The sequence below is a fragment of the Hippichthys cyanospilos genome, chromosome 7, assembly GCF_059441005.1.
Source record: "Hippichthys cyanospilos isolate Australia breed blue-spotted pipefish chromosome 7, RoL_Hcya_1.0, whole genome shotgun sequence".
In the NCBI taxonomy this organism is placed as follows: Eukaryota; Metazoa; Chordata; class Actinopteri; order Syngnathiformes; family Syngnathidae; genus Hippichthys; species Hippichthys cyanospilos.
In genome coordinates this window covers 22,511,359-22,533,923 of record NC_142375.1, presented here as the reverse complement: position 1 = coordinate 22,533,923, position 22,565 = coordinate 22,511,359, and the positions used below count along the sequence as shown (strand labels likewise).

Sequence of the window (22,565 nt, the reverse complement as noted above, 5' to 3'; positions counted from 1 at the left end):
GACGAATTGAGCCCATGTCGGGCTCATTTACTGCCATTCAAAAGTGGAAATATTGTCCATTTTGGACATATTGAAAACTCGGTTTTAATTGGCATTTCCCACGATTTTTGCATGAATCTCTTCAACGGCAACTCGCAAACGGAGCGCAATGCAAGTTTTTGTGTTGACACCCCTTTTTTTTTTCGCCTATCGCATTCATTTTTTTTTTTAAATGTTAGTTTGGATTGATTTCATCCTTAATTTTAATTTATTAATTGTATTCCGTTCAGTGATTTAATTAAATTAAAATGTTTAGAAGTTTCTCCCTCCATTCAGTTTCTATATAACTTTTGTCGAAGTCATTTTATTTTTTTTAATCATTTTTAACCATTGTTTCTTACTTGTTTCAATCACATTTATTTAAGCATCCATTTTCTATTACTTTTTTAACATTATTTTGACTGTAATCATAAATGATTCAATGAACTGTTGAACTTCACCTTACATTTCTTTTTTTTTTTTTATATAACCTCTGCATTTTAAAACCTTCTTCCCACTAACTTGTTTGAATAATATTTGAATCCTAGTCAGATATCTCAATGTTACGGAAGCCAAGAAAAGTTTGAGGAGCACTGTATGAAGCGTGCGGCGTTGTCCCCGCAGTGTGCGAAGAAGACGTGCTGAAAGGCAAGCGCTCCATCAAAAGTCAGGCCGTGGCCCAGCAGAACTCTGAGAGCGACGCCTCGCTGGACGCCGACGACGACACGCTGTCGTCGCTGGAGGAGAAAGAGCTGGAAAACTTCACCGGTATGAAAAAAGGGTGCTCGATGGGGTTTTGTTTAGGTTCTCCTAACAGCGGCTTTCTAAAAAACATTTGGGGTTTCTTCTACTTAGAAGATTGGGTCAAATTCACCCAATTATTGGCTTTTTTTTTTTTTTTTTGCAATGTTTTTTTGACCCAACTGTGTGTTCATAGCTTGCATTCTGAGGGCTGTTCCTAATATTTTGACCTTCGCCTAAGACAGACAACATCTTAGAAACCATGGCAGTTTTTGTTTCAAATGGAGATGTTTAAGTGGAGCTGGATGGCGGTTGTCATCACAGTATTCTTCTAGATCTTTTTTTTTTTTCAGAATGTGAGCTGTTCCTAATATTTTGACCTGCCCGTGCAGCAATGACACAATCAAAATTATTCAAACAGAATATACCTACCATTCGGAATAGATAGATAAATAAATAAATACATTGGAAGACGTACTTCTATAAATGTCCACTTAAGTGTTCCTAATATTCTGACAAGCTCATTGAAAATGTCCTTTAAAGGAATGGAGAGTGTCAATTGTAGTTGCATTGTGCTTTTTTTATGCGTATATTAATAAAGTTGTCCCTAAAGTTTTGACCACCCCATGCCACTATATAAAATAAGACAAATATAAAACCAGTGCCACATGCTAAATCCATGGATTATCGAAACATTTTTTTCTTGAACCGTGTGTTTAGTGTATAAGTTCTGTTAGTTATTGAATTTTTACTCTTTTACTACACGACTGTTATATCTTAGAATAGAAAGAAAATTATCATTGAAAACATTATTAAAACTATTAAAACATTGTATGTGAATATATATATATATATATATATATATATATATATATATATATATATATATATATATATATATATATATATATATATATATATATATATATATGTGAGTGCATGTGGCTAAATTTTGCGCACACACTTGAAGTGATACTAGACATACAACAAATTAATTCCAAATGTACATTTTATCTCATGAATAATGAATGATTATATACCGAAAATCCGATCTCATATTTCTGTCACCCCTTGAAAACAACGGTTAATTAAATATTAGATATTATTCCGGTAATCCGATTGTAAAGCGTAATCCCTTCATACAATGGACTCTATTAAAATATATCCAGTGGAATAATGGTGATATTCGTCACTTGGGCTGTCACGTTTTACTTGTGTGTAAAAGTCGAGCTTTGTGTGTGTGTTTTTAAACAACATTCGCCATGATAAAGATGGAAACGCTAAACAGCCTGGTTTGCATGCGGAAAATTTAATATTTCCTTTCCGTTTGTTTGATTTTTTTTTCGCCTCTAATTTTCTTGTTTGAATCTGGATTTGTATTCATTACTTGATATTGTTAAAAGGCTGCATTCGCTCTTTTCTTTCGCAATCTCCCCTCTTCGGACTCTGCTGGTGTTCGCGCGCACGCGCACACCGCCGGGTTCCCCGCAGGCCCGGTGAACGTGAGCACGGCGGCCCAGCTGGTGGCTCCGGCGGCGGTGGTGCGAGGCACCCTGTCCGTCACCTCCTCCGAGCTCTACTTCGAGGTGGACGAGGACCACCCGGCCTTCAAGGCCATGGAGCCAAAGGTAAGACGTAAAAGCCTCGAAAAAATGGCGGAGCTCATCTGTTGCGCTGTAGTAAATGGAAGTAGAGCAAAGAAAAAAAACTGGGGAATGGGAAGTTAAAGAAGAAATATTTTCAATTTAAATCCGCATTTCGGGAGCCACAGGTGGCCCTTTTCTTTTTGCGTTTTTGAAATGAGAAATTCTCTGACGCATTCGTTGAGCTGTTTTCTTCCGAAAGTAATTTAAAAAAAAGCATTGAGAGATTTGGAGCCTTTCTGTGCGTGTCCTTCAAAATCAATTTAAATGACGCCACGAGGCCTATTTTTAAACTTGCATTTTATTTGCATTTTTTCCCCCCCCGAAATAAAAAAAAAAAATCCTTGGCACGTTCGATCGCATTTTTAAATAAGAGTTCCTCCTCCGCTCGGCGGCGAGCGCATTCGGAAAGGAGAACGAGCGTACCTTTTGCCCGCGTCTGTTTTTTTTTTTTGTGTTCGTTTTCCCCCAGTCGCGCCGAGCGAGAAAAGCGATGTTTTTTCTCTGCGATCGCGTTCATAACTTGTCGAGGCTCTTGGCGTTGGTGAGGATCTCGCGGGCCAGCCTCCAGGTCTGCTTGGCGGCCGCCTCGAGCGCCGAGTGCGGCTTGCCCTGAAAGAGGTCCAGGTTGGGCAGGAAGTAGTGCGGGCAGCGGCGGCACTGCAGGCAGGAGATGAGCTGCAGCAGGATGCCGTTGAGGCGGTCGCCCAGGCAGGCCTCGTCCCAGTCGGCCTCGCGCGGGTGCTTCTCGCACTCGTAGAGCAGCAGCGTCTTCATGTGGTAGCTGTTGAGCGGCTGTCCCGGCAGCTCCAGGTGGCGGTCGCGCAGCGTCTTGAGCACCGACAGGCACTTCTTGCGGCAGCCGGCCATGAGCAGGCGGTTCTCGGCCTCGCTGAACTGCAGCACCCAGGCGTCGCTCTCGGCCGAGCTCTGCTTGCCCGTCAGCGAGTAGCACTCCTTGGAGAGCAGGTTGAAGCCCTCGGCCTTGACCTCGGCCACGCGGTTGGGCCCCGGCCAGGGGATGTGCGCCGCCGGCCACTGCGCCGCCGAGCGCGGCCAGATGCCCGTGCACTTGAAGGCGGGCGTGATCTGCACCACGTAGCGCTCGCGGATGCGCAGGCGCACCTCGCTGGTGTCCGCCACCATCTTGACCACGTCGCGGTAGCTGCACTTGTCCACCGCCTGCGCCACCAGCGTCTGGAAGCGCGAGCGGATCTTGCGCGCCGACAGGTAGCCCGAGGCCGTGATGAACTCCACCCACAGGGACATGCTCCGCTTGCGCCCGTCGCTCAGCTTGAGCACGGCGCAGCCGGGCAGCGAGCCGTCGTCCACGAAGTTGAACACGCCCATCTGGTTGAGGTAGAGCACCACCTCGAACTCGTTGGGCGACGTCACCTCCATGCCCTCGTAGCGCGCGTCGATCTCGCTCAGCGAGCTGATGAAGCGCGGCTCCTGCACCTCCACCTCCTTCAGCACGTCCGACACCACCTTGCACACCTCGCGGATGGTCTTGGCGATGGCGGCCTTGCGCGCGGCGCACCGCTCGCCGTGGTACTTGTTCAGCTGGTACACCAGCTTGGCCTGCGTGGCGATCATGTTGGGGCACAGGTCCGGGCCGTACGCCGGGGGGTCGCAGTAGGCCGACGGATCCAACGCGCTCGCCGCCCCCGAACAGGAAGGAGAAGGGAGAAAAAGTTGACCGCCTCCCGCGCCTCTCCTCGCCTCGCCTCGCCTCTCCTCTCCTCGCCTCTCCTCGCCTCTCCTCGCCTCCTTCTACAAAGTCCCGCTCTCGCTCATGGTCCTCCTCCTCCTCGGCCGCTCGCGCTTTTATGAATGGCGGCTCCCGAGCGACGAGCGGAGGAGGTCCGGGCTCGCTTTCCGAGCCGGACGCGCCGGGCGACCCCGGCCCGCGCGCAGCCAATCAGCTGCGCCGCACAAAAAGAGAGAGAGCGAGCGAGCGAGAGAGAAAGAGAGAGAGAGCGCGAGGCGCCGAGTCCACCTTTACGCACTCGTATGATACACCGAAACACGCAAAAAAATCTACACGCTACTCCCCGTTATAATAATAATAAAAAAAAGCTCCGCGCGAAAAATAATACACCGAACGCGTTCTTATATTTCGCAAGCTTTTTTTTTTTTTTTTTTAAAGCAACGATGCACAATGTATGACCTTTAAAAATAATATCCTTATGGGCTCGAAAATATCGAGAGCTTCGCTAACTTTAATAATGAAAAATGACGGGGGAAATGAGCAAAGCCCGCAATTGTCTCTTTGTGCAAGGCAATAGAAAAAAGAATTAAACCAAATTATGGTACAAAGCTCCAGTCAAAAAAACGCCAAGACGCCAAACAATGCAATGCGTATCGTTTGATTTCTAAAACTAAAAAAATATGAGGCCTAAAAAGTTTATGACAATTTAAATATCAAGAACTTGACTTTTTTTCTTTTGCGTGAGGCAACTTTATCCAAATGGGTCAAAAGAGCCAAAATAGGTCATTTGTAAAAGACTCGCAAAAAATGAGAAAGTTGAGTCAAATTGATCCGGATTTTTTTATTTTTCAAGATTACAGCTGTAAATAAAAGAAACAATGCTTGACTTTCATTAAAATGTTCACATTCTTAAAAGTATAGTGATTCTTAATTTTTTTTACCAATTGGGTTATAATTAACCCTTAATGTGTAAAAAAAAAAAAAAGTACCAACCCAATATTAAAGTGTTAAATTGTTTTTTTTGTATTACACTACCCAGAAAATTGAGTTCAATTGATCCAAATATTTAGTTGTTGTTGTTTTTTTTTAACTCTTATTTTGAACTTATTTACCTGATCATTTAGCAACACCAAAAAAAGAGTAGCATCGAAGACCAAGTATTTTATTTTTTTTGCCGTACAATTCAGGAGTGTCAAATACCTTTTATTTATACACATAAAGTATTAATCCTAAAACATAAGTTTTTAATATATTGAGAAAATTCAGATAATGTTTATTCTCTACAAAATCGTCTCGCGGGCCGGATTAAACCCGTCTGCGGGCCAGAATCGGCCCACGTGCCACAGGTTGACCCCCCTGGTGTTGGTTGTAAACTGTAGTATTTTTGCTAGCCAATCATGCAACATTCTGTCTAAAAGTAAAAAACAAAAACCAAAAAAAACACTCTGGATTAAATATATCGTGCATCAAGTGAAATAACAATCTGGGGAGGATTCTTTTTGAAAACATGCGTTCTAAAAGATTAAAAAGTAACCGAGTACACTTCCAAGTTAAATACAACCGAAACACACTTGTAGATGCATCGATACGTAGTTTGCTTCAATGTGGGGAATGATGCACATGTCATGACGTTGAAGCGACATAACAATCTGGGGAGGATTCTTTTTGAAAACGTGTTCTAAAAGATTAAAAAGTAACTGAGTACAATTCAAAGTTAAATACAACCGAAACGCACTTGTAGATGGATCGATACGTAGTTTGCTTCAATGTGGGGAATGATGCACATGTCATGACGTTGAAGCGAAATAACAATCTGGCGAGGATTCTTTTTGAAAACGTGTTCTAAAAGATTAAAAAGTAACCGAGTACACTTCAAAGTTAAATACAACCGAAACGCACTTGTAGATTCATCGATACGTAGTTTGCTTCAATGTGGGGAATGATGCACATGTCATGACGTTAAATGATTTTACTCAATCTTCGATCCGTTCCCGATTCAACGTGAAGATTTTCGGTCAATTCAAATCGCGTGTAAATTCTTTGACAACTTTTGAACCCCTTTGTAAAAAAAAGACCCCGCCGCTATTCATCGCATATTAACAAGAATCCAGTAGCGACACCTCCGTCAGTTATCCTGACAAAAAACACGCGATAATTCCCATTGAAATATGAAATATAGGTCAAGATCCAGCCGCCGCTCTTTTGGCCATGTGGAAAATGTCAATCTGAGATTTGTACAATGCGAACTATGGCAGATGAGGGGAAAATATAGTGTCACGTTTTGCTTTCTTTACTTTCACGCGCTTCTTTTTTTTGACAATGCGGACTGCGTTTGGTGGGCGGATCTTAAGAATAGCGCATCGCAAGCCGGCGGCCGGCTGCGAGGGCGCGTTGGAGCCGCAGAAAAAAAGGCAAAGATGAATTAGCTCTCCTTTGCTACGCATACTCTGGTCTTCGTCACCATTTTTTTTTTTTTTTAAATAATTCCATAAGACGTGAAGCGGTGGAAGTCCGTTTTTGTTTAGATTTGCGGTGACAATCGAGAGCGTGATCTGGCTATTTAATGTTTTAAATGTACAGTAAATTTGATTTATTTCTACATTTTTTGGGAGAGAAACCCTCAACCATTTTTTTTTCTATTACTAAGATAAATTGAGTTTTTATGGCGGATCAAAATGTTGATATGCAACGACGTAAAAGTGTCTTGTTTTTTTTTCCCCCAGACATTAACGCATTCCATGCCAGGAGTGTGTTTTCACGTTTATTAAGAGTCTAGACCATAGGTGTCAAACTCAAGGCCCGGGGGCCAGATCCGGCCCGCCACATCAATTTATGTGGCCCGCGAAATCCTGAGCAAACTTCAATTTCTGGTTAAAACCCTAAATTTGCAAGTTGTCCTCAACATTTAAAAATTTGGGGGTAAAAATAACAAGCATTTTTTGTTCCCAATATCTCTTTTGAACAGTTTTTTCCGGGCTCTTATTTCAAAACTAGTTAGAAGTGTGACAAACACACCTAAAATTGATTGAATTTCACAATTATACCGGCCCTCTGGCAAAAATTACAACTACAATCCGGCCCCCGATAAATATGAGTTAGATACCGGGAGTAGTATGATATTGATTTTGTTCAGTGGTATCTTTTCTATCCATACATATGCAGATTAAATTTATGGTCTGTAGCCTGTGAAGTGACGATGACACTTGAAGACATAGCCATGAACTGGTCTCTACCGCCACCTACCGTCTTGAGGTGAAACACCGGTCAACAAAGAATTTTCTGTTCCCTGACATAGTTCGACCGGCGCTTGATGGAATGTTGCAAAAATCGCAGGAAAATCAATGCAATTAATCCTATTAAAATGCTTCTCAAAAATTGTAATTACAATGGTTTTATATGGTCCAAAATTTGGACAATGATTAATTTTTGTACGCAAAATCTCACATGTCCAGCTGCAATCACATAGAAATGTCCGAATCGTTGCATATTGAAATTAGACACGTTTTAAACATCTGCTGGAAATTTCAGCTCCCTAGTGTTTTTTATCCCATTGATTATTTTCATTAAAAAAAAAATCCAAGGAATTTCCATAATTTGTTACATAATGCCACAAGGGTTAATTAATGACTTAATTTTAGAATAAAACATTAACTCTAATGGATGGTGTTTAGCTACATTAGCGTCTTTGTTGCTATCGTTATTTGTGTTTACTTCTCATTTATGTAGTCGGCTAAACAGTGTAAATTTAGCATTCTCCGTTCCATTTTCTTCCTTTTTTTTTTGGATTCTTTGTCTCGTGTGGCCATCTATTTTCTACTTTTTTTTTAGATTAGAGATGTCCTGTAAAATGGAGGAATATGAGGAATACTCTGGGGCTGGGGCTGGGGGGGGGTCGCGCGGGTGTGCGACTGTTTATTATCTCACACGGAGCTCCGGAGGAATAAATCGGCACAGGGTGGAGAGGAAGTGTCCAAATATTATGAAGGACACGCTAACTGTAGCTTAGCGTAATATATGGTGACACAAAGCCGGGGGGCTCCTATAAAGACATAACGGATCTCTTCTGGTCCTCGTCCGCTTTTGCGCTAGTCCAGATGCTGCGTGTGGAGGTTGATTTTTTTTTTTATTTTATTTTTTTTTTAATTAAGAAAATAGCTGTTTTTGACTGGTCTGCTTTAAAAGGAAGAAAACCAGTGACGTAAACCTGCAACAGAAAATTTTTATGATGAAAATTCGTGAAGCCACAAAAACCCCGAAGCGCGATGTAGCAAGAGAACACTGACGTGCGTGTAAATATGTTTTTATTTTGGCAATATTTGTGTTCTTTTCCAGCCTTTAACTCTTTCAGTGCCATGGTCTTTTAAAATGGTTACCACAAAAATAAATGATACGTTTCTCGTCAAATACGTTTTATGGCGGGGAGCTGACATCCTTGACTCGATTGAGCACTGAAGTGACAATTGTGACCACTGGATGGCACTGTTTCCACACATACAACATAGGATTGAAGAGGATTTTTTCCTTTACTAACCATTGTATTTTTTGGTTACAATTTTTGGCCTTTGCAACTTTTCTTTGTGTTTCATCGAAGATAACGCATGGAAGAAAAAAACACAGCAGAACTAAAATTTCTGTTGAAATGTCAAAAGAGGCCAAAGTCAATAGGGCACCAAGATCTAGTCTCTAACCGTTTCCGATTGGCGCTCAGAAAACGATACCACGGAACGTGATTTAAATCCAGTTTTTGTCCCATTGACGCCCATTATAAACAGCCATTTTCCACATACTGTCTTCAACTGGAAAAACAAAATAATGACACACAGGTGATTTGAAAATAAGCACATCCTGCATTTTAACGTGTAGTTCTGCTTCTATTATTGTGGTCTTCAGATTAAAAAAAAAAAAAGATGGATAAAAGACAAAAAAAAACACAATTCTATTTAAAAATGAACAACCGAGTTTGACACGTTTTGAACTTAATCTTCAGCTAGTCTTAAACTTTTTTCAGTTTTCACCCTTCTTTCAAATTTACAGTTACAGCTAACCCCAACTATGTTGGAGGAGGGCATTACTCCATTTGTGTTTGTCAAAAGGCATTTCAGAAGAAGGAAAAAAAAGGCGTACTAACGAAATACTTGTACGTAAGAATAATTATCTCGGCAGACAAAGAACAAGCATCATGTGTCATGTTTTGAGATAGCTTATGCATTTTGGTGAAATAGTCGTTTTTGCAGCGTATCCGTTTTCCGCGTTTGCCCTCCAGGTGCTCGTCAAGCTACCGTGTATACATTTCCGACGACGAGAACCTCCTCCAAGGCCAGATTTGTTCCAAAAGCATACACAAGATATCATCTGCTGAACATCGTGTTAGTGTTATGACTACAATTATGGGAGGGGGGGGGCAGAACCCCTCCCCCCTTTCTGAATACAAACGCATCAGACATGTAAACAGAATTCCTCGACGTGGAGCGTCAGGGATGTTGGTTCTTTCGCGGCAGCTGCTCACTCCAAAAAGAAAAATCATCGCGGGCGACTAATTGGCGGACGGGGAGAAGCATCTGCGAGGCGGTCTGTGTGTGTGTGTGCGCGTTTGTGTGTTTAGCGGCAGCAGCACTCTCGGCGTTTCGACGCCAGGCATCAATATTGCATGTGTTGTTGCAGAAGGTCCTCTTAGAGGCTTCTAATACCGACTGAATGAGGAAGTGAGGATGGTGCGCCGGCTCGAGATGTATGACGGCATGACGTCATGGCGATTGGAGTCGGGCGGGCGCCAAATCGGGCCGTGAAGTTTTATAATAGCAAATTAGCAATTTCTAATCATAATGGCGATATAGCCGCATTTTGCAAGTCACCGCTACTCAAAAACGTCCGTCTATGGCTGCGCAATTAAGCTAATTTTAATCGGAATCGCCGTATTGGCTGCCACGATTACCGTGTTTTCCGCACCGTAAGGCGCACCTGATTATAAGGCGCACCTTCAATGAATGGCCTATTTTAAAATGTTTTTCGTATATAAGAGGCGCTGCATTATAAGGCGCATAGAATAGAAGCTACAGCAGTGGCTGGGGTAGCATTTAACATCCACTAGATGAAAAAAAAAAAAATCCAATATAAGGCGCATGGAATCAAAGCTACAGTGGTGGCTAGGGCTGCATTTGCATTCTGTTATGTATCCACTAGATGGAGCTGCGCTGTCAACGCAATGATCAGCAAAGTCAGCAGTTGATGCAGTCAGCATATGATATGAGCCATATATAAGGCGCACTGGATTATAAATTACACGCCCGCTTTTTTGTTAAAAAAAAAAAAAAGAGGTTTTTAGGTGCGCATTATAGTGTGGTAAATACGGTAATTAAGATGAACCTCAGAAATATCAACATTTAAAAAGCCGGCTACGTTCATGTCAAATCAAGCACCTTCAGTCATCCTACCACCAGGGGGCAAACGCAAGGTTAAAACTTCATTAAGCTTAAGAAATAGCAAGCGAGCAAATCCTGCAAGAAGGCTCGCAGCATAGTTTATGCTTAACGCGCAAACTAAAACTTTTCCCACAGCCTCTAGTTCTAGGATCGAAGCTTTTAGTCAACTACAAGTCCCACAATGCATAGCAAGAACTTTGCATAATGGGAGTCAGGCTAAGCCACTCAATGAAGTCAATGAAAGGCTTGCAAATGTCATAAGTTGTCGGCGAGCGCCCTCCGGTGCTTATGCAGTCTCAAAACAACATTTTTTTATTGAACCCTGTTCGGTTGAAAGGATTAATGCAAAAATCGGGAGTAATGCAAGATAAAACATCTGGTTTTCAATAAGTCCAAAATTGACAATATTTCCCACTTTTAATGGCAGTAAATGAGCCCGACATGGGCTAAATTTGACACCGGCAGGGTGTACCTCTCCACCTCCCGTTTGCTAGACGGGACGGCATATTGAAAGTCGTCATGTTTTGACCATGTGATATTTTAGTCCTTCCTTGTGTTTTTTTTTTGTATGCTTTTTCCTTTGCTACCACACATGAAACACATGTAAAAATATCACAATCCTGAGAACATGTAATCCTGCCAAAGGGTTTTTTTTCCCTTCAACTGACCCTAATCCTCTTTTATAAATTCCTCAACACTGGAGCAAAAAATAACAAGAAAAGTCATATAAAAACGAACACATTTAAACGGATCACACATTTGACACGTTTCATTAAATCGCGGCTTTTTTGTATTCCCAAGTGTTGGTGTGCATTTCCTTGAAGGTCAGCATCCAGTGAGAAGCGCCCCCCCACCGGGAAGCCTAATTAGAGGGGCGGTGACGAATACCCGGGCTAAGCCGCCGCGTTGCTTCTCGCTCCTTCGCTCGCTCGGAGAAAATCGGCCAAGTGTTTCGTAAAAGGAGCGAGCTGATCGTTACCCAAAAGCGGGAGCGCTCTTCGCTTTCATGACCCTCTCTCCCCCCCGCCCGCCTCACCCCGCGGCTGCCAATCACAGAGGCACGGTCTCGAAGCCAGGAGACTATTGATTTTCCAGTTAGAGCCTAAGTAGTTTGTGCTATCGGGCTAACGGACAGGCCGCGCAGGTATGTCATTATCAATGAGCCCGAGGAACCCGCCACCCCCCCCAGCGCCCCAACACATCGGTCCCCCTCTTCCCCTTGCCGTTTGCTAAATGACAGCGCTTAGTCCATAAATCAATTGGCTGTACCCTGGAACTCCTCCTTATCCGCCACGTGTGCCAAGGTTAAAAGAAAAAAAAAACAGTGATTCCCATCAAAATATTGTCAAAGACCTTGTTGGGTCAACTCTACAAGCACCAGCGATACCGTATCACAAGCGCTATTGTCAAACTGCACTGCGTTTCCGCGACTAAAATGCGTGCAGCATGCGTCGACCGCCTAGCTACTGTTGGTTGCCGCGTATGACGCCCGGACGGTCGGAAATTGATCATCGATCGTGTGATCTCAATACCCAAAGATAATCGAGTTAGCGTCGTCGTCGCGATGCTTCTGAGAGGAACTTCAAAATAAAAGCAGTCCAAGCGTACCGAGGCCGTTCGTGTCATCGCTTACTTTTAGCGTTAGCAAAGTTTATTTTGAAGCAATGGCGGGCTTCCTTACAATGTTTGGCTTGACAGGCAGCGCATTTTCCCGTATATCTCTTCGCACTTTTAAAAATAAAACGGACGGATCTCGTCGCCGTTCGTTACAGCCATTCGAAATCGTTTTGAATGTTATCGCTTGTAACGCTTAAAACGATACAAAAAGCGAGTTTGTTTGACTGGCATGAGCATAAAAAATGATATATCGATTGGTAAAGTTTCATCCAATCATCTCTCGTCATTCAAATTCAGCGTATTTATTGTTTTATACACGCAAACGTGTGCTTGATTAAGACCGAGACATCCTCCTTATGCTTCACGCGTGCCATGAAAGTAAAAAAAATAAACAGATTACCATCTAATCGTATTCAAAGAGGCGGCTCCTTGACTCAACTCTGCAAGCAGCCAATTATATTCCGTCTTGTTTAAACGCCCCCTTTTTAGACTAAGCATAAAAGAAAAGCGCTCATTAAAGGTGCTAAACAATATTAGCAATCACGGACGCCTCGACTTTAAACGTTACGGTGAACCGTCGAACGGATTATCGGCGGTGAAAAGACCCGATCGGTCTATAACGCAAACGTCCAGTAACGCACTTGAATCCGAGTATCTTTCACGCGCACCTGCGCACCACTTAGGCGCAACCTATTTTTTCCTCCTACTTTGCGCTGGGAAGGTTCAAAAGGAGACTAATAAATCACCTAGCCGATGCTAAGCGTGTCGGACGTTCCGCGTACGAGACGATTGCGCGCTAAGGTCTTTTCTGGCGGCGGTCTCGCCACCTAATGATGACTAATGTCTCCCTTCTAGTCTTTCTTCACTAGTAAACAAGTTTGACTGGACTCGGCTCGGCAACCGCGCGCCGCAGTCTAACCGCCGAGCGCCGTGGCACAATGAGACGCGCCCCTCCCTCCCCGACCCCCCCTTCCGCGCACCTGAGCCGAGCCCTTCCATCACGCCTTGTCTCCGGGCTTGACTGGGACGGTCCCCCCCATCCCCACCCCTACTTTTGATTGATCCCCCTCGCGCCGTCATTTATTCCCTTCGGCTGCCCGTGTCAAAGGCGACACCGGCGCCTGATGGATAGGCCTGCTTTGGGATGCCGGTGCGCCTGGTAGGCCGCTGATATTACAATCGGCACCTGTGTACCTGCTGTTCGCTCGCTATTGGGCCGGGGTCGGCCAGGATCCCAAGATCGATCGTCCCGGCGCAGGCGGATTGTAAATGAACCTGAAAGCGTCCCCGAATATCTTCAGCGGGCTCATCGTTTCGTCCGCGTACTTAAACCTCGTGAATATAAGATATCTTTTTTAACGTTTTGTCTTTGGGTTTGTTTTGATGTGGGGAAACAAAAAACACAATGTCAAATCTCTCTCGCCATTGGGGGTAATGATCCGTGCAGTCCGCTTGAAATGGGGTTGTTACGGCACATTACGCACCCACCAAAGACTCGGCGGTAACAAACACAAACAGCAGTGATAACAGTATTGGAAATCATATTTTTTATAATATTTATGTTTTGGTCTCTACCGCCAATGAAACAAAAGAATTTTCTGATTGCTGGCATAGTTTTGACTGCCGCTTAGCGAAATGTTGCAAAAACCGCAGCGAAATCAGTGTCATAAATCCTATTGAAACGCATCACAAAAATTGTAATTAGAATGGTTGATTATGGTCCCAAATTTGGACTAGAATTATTTTTTGTACACGAAATCTCGCACATCCGGCTGCAATCACATAGAAATGTCAGAATCCTTGCATGTTGAAATTTTACGTTTTAGTCGTCTGTTATATCATAAAAGAATCAACTGAATCGCCATCATTTGTAACATAAAACCACAAGAGTTAAAGAATTAGTTAATTTTAGAATAAAACAATATTATCAACTCAAACTCGGGTTAGCCGAATTAGCGGCGTCGTTGCTATCGTTAGATGCGGGTGCTTTGCATTTATGTGGTAGGCCAAACTCAGCAAGCTCCTTATAGAGAATGTTTATCACTCTACTTTGATCAAAGGTGCATTTGGGGCGAAAGTATCATCTGAATTGCCATAATTCGTGACATAAAACCACAAGAGTTAAAGAATTAGTTAATTTTAGAATAAAACAATATTATCAACTCAAACTCGGGTTAGCCGAATCAGCGTCGTCGTTGCTATCGTTAGATGCGGGTGCTTTGCATTTATGTGGTAGGCCAAACTCGGCAAGCTCCTTGTAGAGAATGTATATCACTCTACTTTGCATTTGGGGCGTTTTTAAAAGGTAAAATTAGCAGACTCGTGTGTAACAAACACAAAAAACTGTGATAACAATTTTATGAACAATTAAAAAAAACATTTTTTGTTAAGCGTCAATTAAATTAAAGTATTCCCCCACTGATCATCACACCAAATATAATCATTTGTACAGAACTGTCTTGAAGGTCACATCAGCATCTCAGCTGGATGACACCAAAATCTCGACTCGCTTTTGAGTTCTGGTCCTGCTGCATGATGAAAGCGCACCAACTGATGTCCATCTGCAGAATTTTACGGTAGCCAGCAGAATTTATTGTTCGATTAAAAACAAGGGTCCAGGTCCTGAAGTAGCATAGCAGCCCCGGATCATTCCATGTGTTTCTGTCGGTTAGATGTTCTTTTTATGGAACGCTTGCTAGGATATTTCGTTGTTTTGCAAAACGGATGCTCCGCCGGGGATTCGACACCCTAACTTTAACCTTATCTTATATATCTATTATATACGTATAAATTGAAGTCCTATTCTTCGGCCGCTCTTTCAAAAGGCCGCTTTGGACGCCCGGCTTGAAATTCCCTGAGAGGGGTCTCCTTTTCACCCCGCACCCACTTAAGCCCACCACAATAGCGGGATTAGGAAAGAATTTACTCCGGCGCAGGCGGCTTTTGACGTCAAGCCGTCACTAAATAGCCGCAAAAATGTCAAATTGACGGCAGAGTGGGGCCGGCGCGATAGAAGGCGGTCAGCCATCTTAACCTGTCAGCTGTTTGTCATGCTGTCTTCTAAAGCTTGGCTCGAACCTGCGTTTTCGGAATAGCCAAGTAAAGCACATGGATGTGTCGGATCCGTTTTTTTTCCTTTTTTTTAAAAAATTTCATCGCTCTCGTTGGGAATTACGGTGCAACATCGCGGTTTGGCGTTCATTTACGATCGTAACTTTTTCGATTACGGGTTTGCCGTTTTTTCTTCTTTTTGAGTAAAAAAAAAAAGCAATTTATTCAAAATGAAAAGCTCTACGACATAGATTTTCATGTTTGATCATATCTATTGCAGCTTTTCTTTAGATTTTTCCTCTTTCCAAGTCAGACCAGACAAAAAATAATCTGAATTCATCATATTTTGTGACAAAAGAAACACGAAAATTAACATTGCACAAAAGCATAAAATGTTCAAACCCTACTTCTGAGATTTCCGGTATTTTCGGGAACGTAACCCGCACGATAATTGAAGGAACTCCGCATCGAAAAAAGTCGGAGGAATTGAATGATTAACGTAATTCTCCAAAGATGAAGAATTAAAGCGTATACTTCTTTTATTCAACATCAGCAGTCAAGGTGAATAATAGGAAAAACAACGCTTAAGAATAGAAAAAAAATGCTAGTCATAATGAATATTAATACAACGTAAATTTGAACTCTAAGTCCCAAGCGTTATCAAAAAAGGCAAGATTTAGCGTGCCTAGTAAATTTTTCATTTTCACTCATCTTTCAAGGCCCACAGAATGTTGTGTGCTATGTCTATGTAAACATGGGCGGTATCCTCTGAAAAATTGACTTCCATTCTTAAGTTCGAATTGATGTAGGTAATAGCTGTGTTGTAAGCGTGGAAACACTGCCATCCAATGGTCACAGTTATCACTACAGTGCTCAATTGGCTTAAAATTAAATAAACATTAGTCATTGGTGACTGTTACCCTGCAAAAAAACGTATTTGATGGTAATGTTATGATTGATTATTTTTATTACTATTTTAAAAGACCGTAGCACTGAAAGAGTTAAAAATATTTTCTTGTTTTTCTCGAGGCGACTGAATAATGGCTTTTCCGTTCGTTTCAATCGAGTACGTTTATTCGAGACACAAACGTAATCGCGGAGCAAATTCGACCAAAAAAAAACGGTTCTAAGGTCGGACGTCTATTTTTCAAGTCCGTTTTACGTCTGCTTTATTTCGCCAACGGCCGAATACATTTCAATGCGCGCTCGGTCTTTTCTTCTACCAATTAACCTCCAGACCGCCGCTCCATTTCCGTAAATCCACATTATTCTTCTTCTTTTTTTTTTTGTCGGCACTTCAAAAAGGCTAAGAAGGCGAGCAAAAGAAAGGGCAGCAGAAAAGGCTAACCTGTTAGCAAACAGTGAAAAGAGGCTTTAATCCCTAATAGGCTAAATTCAGACTAAGTGGCCTCTAAGACGCTTTCAAAGAGGACTTTTCAGACTCGGCGTTTGGGGACCTGAATGCTTTGGGGCCCCCCCCTTTTTTTTTGGGGGGGGGGGTGCTTCATAAGCTCAGAGTGACGCTGACTGCACGCTGGGCTTGTTTATTTTCCTTTCATTCTCCTCTTAAATCGCACTCGGCCGCAGCCTTTTCACTCGCGTTTATTTTTTCTTGCCCGCCGCTAGTTTGTTTGACTTCCCTCGAGGGGAAGGGATTTTTTTTTTTTTTTTTTTTTTTTCACGTGCGAGCGGTGATTACATCCTGAATTAGTCGCACGTCGTCGGGAAAAATCGTGTCCGTCAGTCATCCGTAAACAACGGAGGCCTTGACCGCGTTTGACGGCCGTGTCATAATTATCGGCATCAAAAACGGAAAGCGGAGTACAGTGGACCAACGCCGTACGAAATTAATCCCTTCCGGAGTTGTTATCGTAAGGCGAAATCGGCGTATGGCGGGCGAGAGAAACCTATGCTAATTAGCTAATCGAATATTACCCCTGGTAAAAACATCAACGTTGTATATACACATTAAAAATTAACAAAATGGTATTGTAAGTGCTACTTATATTTAATAAACATGTATACAATTATTTAACAAAATAAATAACATATATAAAGGAAAAATTGAGTTTTATTTACCTCTGAGTGACGTTGACTTGATCTACTTACGGCTATAATACCTAGCGAGGTTAGCATAGCCTAGCATAGCAAGTTGGAATTAAGCACCAAAATGCACAATCAATACGATATTGTAAACATATGTCAACGGGAGTATATCACTGAAAAAAGGTTCATTTGAAGTCATCAATTACTATTTCTATACTAATCCTATTAAAGGAAGGACATTTATAGACCCTTCTGCAGCTATACATGAAAAAAAATGTATAAATAAGAACCTAGGATTGGACGTTTGTAGTCTTAAAACGAAGAAAATTCAAGAAAAACGCAATTCAAAACGTGATTTTATTTTCTGCCACAAGGCGGCGCTAGCACTGCGATGAAAAATGAGTTTGTGGATGACTTTAGGAAAGGACTCTTATCAAATTTGTGAAATTTAGAGAAGTTTGGATGATGTGGATTGCGTTCCAACCGCTTCTAATGTTTCAGTGATTGTCTGACTTTGCGCTGCCGCATAGGCCACGCCCATTACAGGAAAACTGCAAATGTTAGGCGTCAGGCGTGAGCTGTTTCTCGAGGCTTTCCTGATAAATTTGATCTTAGATTAACAGGCTCAACAGAACACTCAAAATCGTGAAAAAAAAATGGCATTTTGTCTGCCACTAGGTGACGCTATAGGTAACGTGGAAATGTATTAGAGTCATGAGTCTTGATGTAACTGTAAAGTCTGGGATTTTTTTAAAAAACTTGTACAGCTGAGTTATGAAGCGTTTTGTCGTTTCCACACATACAAGATAGCATATGCCTACATGCAATTCAAACTAAAGAATGGAAGTCAATCTTTCATATGATACCGACCGTATTTACATAGATACAGCGCGCAATGTTTTGTCGGCCTCGAAAGATGAGTTTAAATGCTAAATCGACTAACCCTCAAGAGGTTTCCCCGTCCGATGAAATAGTTCACGTTCACGCGTTTACGCCGGACGCCGATTCGCCGAAAAATGGATCCCAAACGACGCAACGAATACCAGAAGTCCCACCGTGCGAAGATTGAGTCACGGTCCGCCGGCTCCAGCGCCGGAGACGCACCGGCTGCCGGATAAGCAGTGGAGTGTGAAAGTCCGGTCATGTGGCCGCAAGTTTTTGCCTCATTAGCCGCCATTGTTTTTGCGCCGGCACCTCCGCTCCTGGACGCCACCCTTGCGCGCCGGCAATCCGCATACCAGCCTCCGCCATTTTTTTTTTTTTTTTTTTTGCTCCCCCTCCTGCCTATCACTCAATCTCAAAAGCAAAATCCGTCTTAATTGGCTCCAGAGGGCCGGGGGAGGCCGACGAGGCTCCCGATTGGTCGGCGGCCTCAGACAGCCGGCGGAACCCCTCGTTAGAGAGTCGGGGGGTTGATGTGGGACCGGGGCCGCCTTTAGCTAGCTCGTTAGTCCGATGAACTCATTTGCTGACGGCTGGGCTGACAAGGCCCGCCCCCTTGCCGTGCGCGACCGGCGCTGAACCTTTTTCGGATCGTAATCGCTTTTTAGGACCGAAAATATCAGCGTTGCATTTGCGCTCAAATAACTGCTTTGCCTGGGTTTGCAAATATCAAATTGAGTTGGGATTTTTCTTTTTTTTTTTTTTTTTTTTTTACTACCCTCTACAGTGTTTAATAGCACGAAATATAAATAACGTTATGAAAAATAGCAATATAATAAAATAATGTAACATCTAAAAGTATAAAAAAAAAACTGTTGATTAAAAAAAAATAGCAAATGTAGTAAAATATGCAGAAGAGAACTCTTACCAGTTAAAATCAAATGTTAAAAATATAAGAAAATAGTATTAAATGATCCAATTTAAAAAAGCTAAATCTCCAGTCTCAAGGAAGCATATCTATTAAAATAAAAATAAATACAACATTTTGACCAAACAAACAGCAAAAATAAGAATTAAAAAATAAAATTCAAATCACAGCATACAATCTGTTAATATCATAAAGTAGTATGCAATAATCCAAATAAAAAAGTAAAATAAGATATCTAGTAATCACACAGAGTGAAACATAAAATAAAATACTTAGATATCTCCAAATTCTGAAGAAAATAAAGTCAACAGAGGAGAACAAGACAAATAAAAAAACATAAATTAAAATAAGAATCTAGTAAAATATAAATCAAAGAAAGAGAGCAGAGCCAAATTTATATTGTGAAATAAAGAAAAAGCAAAAAACAAAAACAAAAAAATCCACAACTAATAATAAATAAATAAATAAATATAAAAATAAAATGTTTAAAGAATCTTTTAATATAGTATGGAATGATGAAAACAAAGCTAAACTAAAAATAAGATCTCTAGTATACATATATATAAATAATTCAAAATAAAATAAATATAAGGTACAGTAAAACAAAAATATAAAATACAACAAAATAAAGCAGTATGAACTGACAAAAAACATCAATAAACTGAACAAAACAAAGTAAAAAAAAAAGCAAAATAAATAAAAAAAAAAGTCCTGGAAAAATCACTGTAAAAGTTGATTTAACTCCTATTAAAAAACCGCCCATACAATAAAAAAAAAAGTTGCAGTCACGCCATCAAACCCTCCAAAGTGCGTCCCAACAAGAAAAAAAAGGCTAGCACGTTAGCATCCCAATCACGTGAGCGCACGCGTCCCAATGCAAAGCGGGCGTCTTACTTGATTGAAAAGCAATTCGCCACCCTCAACGCCCGCATTTGTTGCCTTTTTTTTCCCCCCTCTATTCTTTTATGAATTTTGTCCTCTCTCTCCGTTGTGATTTTGATGGATCACCTCTCTTCCTCCCGCTCATTAATTTCCTCACCTTATCTCCCACACAGCACTTGATTCCACCCCAAAAAAAAGCTAATGGCAAATCCCTCATCCATTATCCTTTAACCGATGCAGCCGCGCGGAAACACTTAATAACGGCCAACAAATTGAACTTCAATCACCTCTTTTTTTTTTTTTTTTTCCCGAATCGACGCTCGGACTTCTTCCGCACTTTTACATATTTGCCCCCCCCCCCCCCCCCCCCCGACCAAATAGATGGCGGCGCTAACCGGCGTTGGCTTGGTCTTATCGGGCCCCAAACACGCTCCTGGCGCTAGTGTGCGTCTCATTTGTTTTCAAGTTCAATGCGGATGGTTGTTGCGCCTTTCTGCCAGTAGGGGGCCTGGCGGATTTTCCTCAGGGCGCGGAAAACATCGTTTTTTGATTTTCAGGATTATAAACCGCAGCGGCAAAAGTCGAGCGACGAAATCAAATTTTGTCACGGGTAAAAATGTCTGAATTTCAATTTATATCCGTCGTCGTAAGACATTACGTCACATGGCCGCCGTATGGCCACGCCGCGCCCCTTTTTCCTTCCTGAAATATAATTCGGCTGATTTGGATGTTTATCTTCTTATTGCTGCATTTTTATAGTACAAATGCAATTCACAAAAGTCAGTTGAATGAATAAACGTTGTTGTTGGATTCACTGCTTATCATGCTGGGATGCGTTTCTAGTAACCAATGAAAGCAGACCAAATTTGCATTGTACCTCTGATTGGCTGTCGGCCAGGAAATGCAAGATAGAAGTTTTTTTAATTCGCTAATTGAATTTGTTTTGTTTTTGTTAGTTCAACCTCAGCAATACTTTGTTTCACTTGTAGTGTGTGTGACATGAAATATTGTCAAATTTGGACAAATATGAATGAAACCATCTTCTATTGTTGTAGGGCAGGCAGTTATAAATGAGAACCGACATCCACCGTTTGAGAGTTATGTAAAGCGTGATAATGCCGTCCAGTGGACATGATTTCAAATTGCACTCTATTCCTGTATAAAACGTGATGGTGTATTGTGGTTATGGTTAAACCCCTTAGCTGGCTTTGTTTTCGTGTTACACTTATATTACTGTGTTGTGTTTCAATTGCAATGTAATTGCAGAACCACAGACATGGCGTTAACATTAAAAGTAAGTACTAAAAAAATGAAAAAAGAATTAGTATGCGTGCAGATCAAAGTAGACCAGCGCCTGAAGAGTGACGGACCAGAAAAAAAAATGTTGCCCACTTATATGATGACATAAATTTGAGCATTTTATATTTTTCTTCTCTTGTTGAAAACATTTCAACACGACGACAGGCATAAAAATAAGAAATGGAATCTGTCCCTTTGTCGCCGTTTTCCAAGCAAACGCCGCAACGAAAAGGCTTTAAGAAACATGATGCTAATGAAGCGGGTCATTTTTAATGCCGTGCGGGTTCTTGAATGCCTTGCCACCTTTCTGGCAAGATGCCGGCTTGGAAAATTGAAGAGCAAGGTGCTGGAGTGGAGGCTTTTTTTTTTTTTTTTTTTTCTTGATGTGTCCCTCTTCATTCTGCAGCCTTTTGGGCGTTTGACAGTGACAAACGACAGCGGCGCAGAAATGAGCAGCCGGCCGCGCAAACAGGTTGAAATAGGCGCGCAGACCTTAGCAATCAAGGGCCTTCCTTTGTTTTCTCGCCACGGCGTGACGCCTTCAAAATTGCTCCGCGACGAAACGTCAACCGAAACGCGGCGACGCTCGCTTTCGATCTTTGTTTCATTTTCTTTTTATGAAGCTCCTCATCAAGGTTCATAGTGAAAAGTCATTTTTTTGGCGGTTTTCTTTGGATTTGACTGAAAATCGTCTTTACTGTAAAAGATTTTCCACTGGATTGTTTTTGTAATTCATCAAATCTTTAAAGAATCCTTAAAAAATCTTTAAATTTGATGTATTTATTCTCAGATTGAAGTTGTAATCCGTTGTTTTCTTCTTTATTAGACAGTAGTAAGACTTAAAAACTTTAAAATCTCTAAGAGGTTCTAACCTGACATGTTTTGGCGTTTTTGCTTTCGCCTACAGAAATTTTAAGATTTTGAAGTTTTTTACTTTCGAATTTTAAAGTTTTTAAGTCTTACGACTGTCTAATAAAGAAGAAAACAACAACGGATTTCAAACTATAGACTACGGTCCTATAGTACACGCTAATTTAGAAAATACTAGAATTTGACCCTTAAATTAAGAGTACGTCTTATAAACAGGTGCGTCTCATATTTGAGGAATTACGGTATTTTGAACAAAGGATTTATCTACGATTTCTTAACGAAATGACATGGAAAACATTTTTGAAGAAGACTAATAATCCAAAACGGAGCCACATGATGCGATTGGACGAAAAATGGAACGTACCTACTTTCTAGCGTTAGAATTTTGCGGCGTAAATTGGTAAACATTTGTCCCCAACCAATTGTCCTCAAAATGAATCATTTCAAGTAGCTACATG

General features: G+C 41.7%; 2 protein-coding genes across 6 annotated transcripts in view; one reads left to right on the top strand and one right to left on the bottom strand.

Annotated features, from left to right (window-relative positions):
* lrba (LPS-responsive vesicle trafficking, beach and anchor containing) overlaps nucleotides 1-22,565 on the top strand; it is a 192,523-nt gene that overhangs the window by 109,890 nt on the left and 60,068 nt on the right. For all 5 annotated transcript variants that reach the window (XM_088418509.1, XM_088418513.1, XM_088418512.1 and 2 more), the window contains 2 exons: nucleotides 643-786; nucleotides 2,251-2,387. In XM_088418509.1, coding sequence (XP_088274635.1) covers nucleotides 643-786; nucleotides 2,251-2,387 — 281 coding nt within the window. The remainder of the gene's footprint in view (nucleotides 1-642; nucleotides 787-2,250; nucleotides 2,388-22,565) is intronic.
* On the bottom strand, nucleotides 2,576-4,295 carry mab21l2 (mab-21-like 2). Its single transcript, XM_088418514.1, has one exon. The coding sequence runs from the start codon at nucleotides 3,996-3,998 to the stop codon at nucleotides 2,919-2,921; it is 1,080 nt and encodes a 359-aa protein (XP_088274640.1). The 5' UTR covers nucleotides 3,999-4,295; the 3' UTR covers nucleotides 2,576-2,918.

Bases quoted from the DNA above. Each gene is read 5' to 3' on its own strand.
- mab21l2 (XM_088418514.1), bottom strand. From the start codon at position 3,998: ATGATCGCCACGCAGGCCAAGCTGGTGTACCAGCTGAACAAGTACCAC.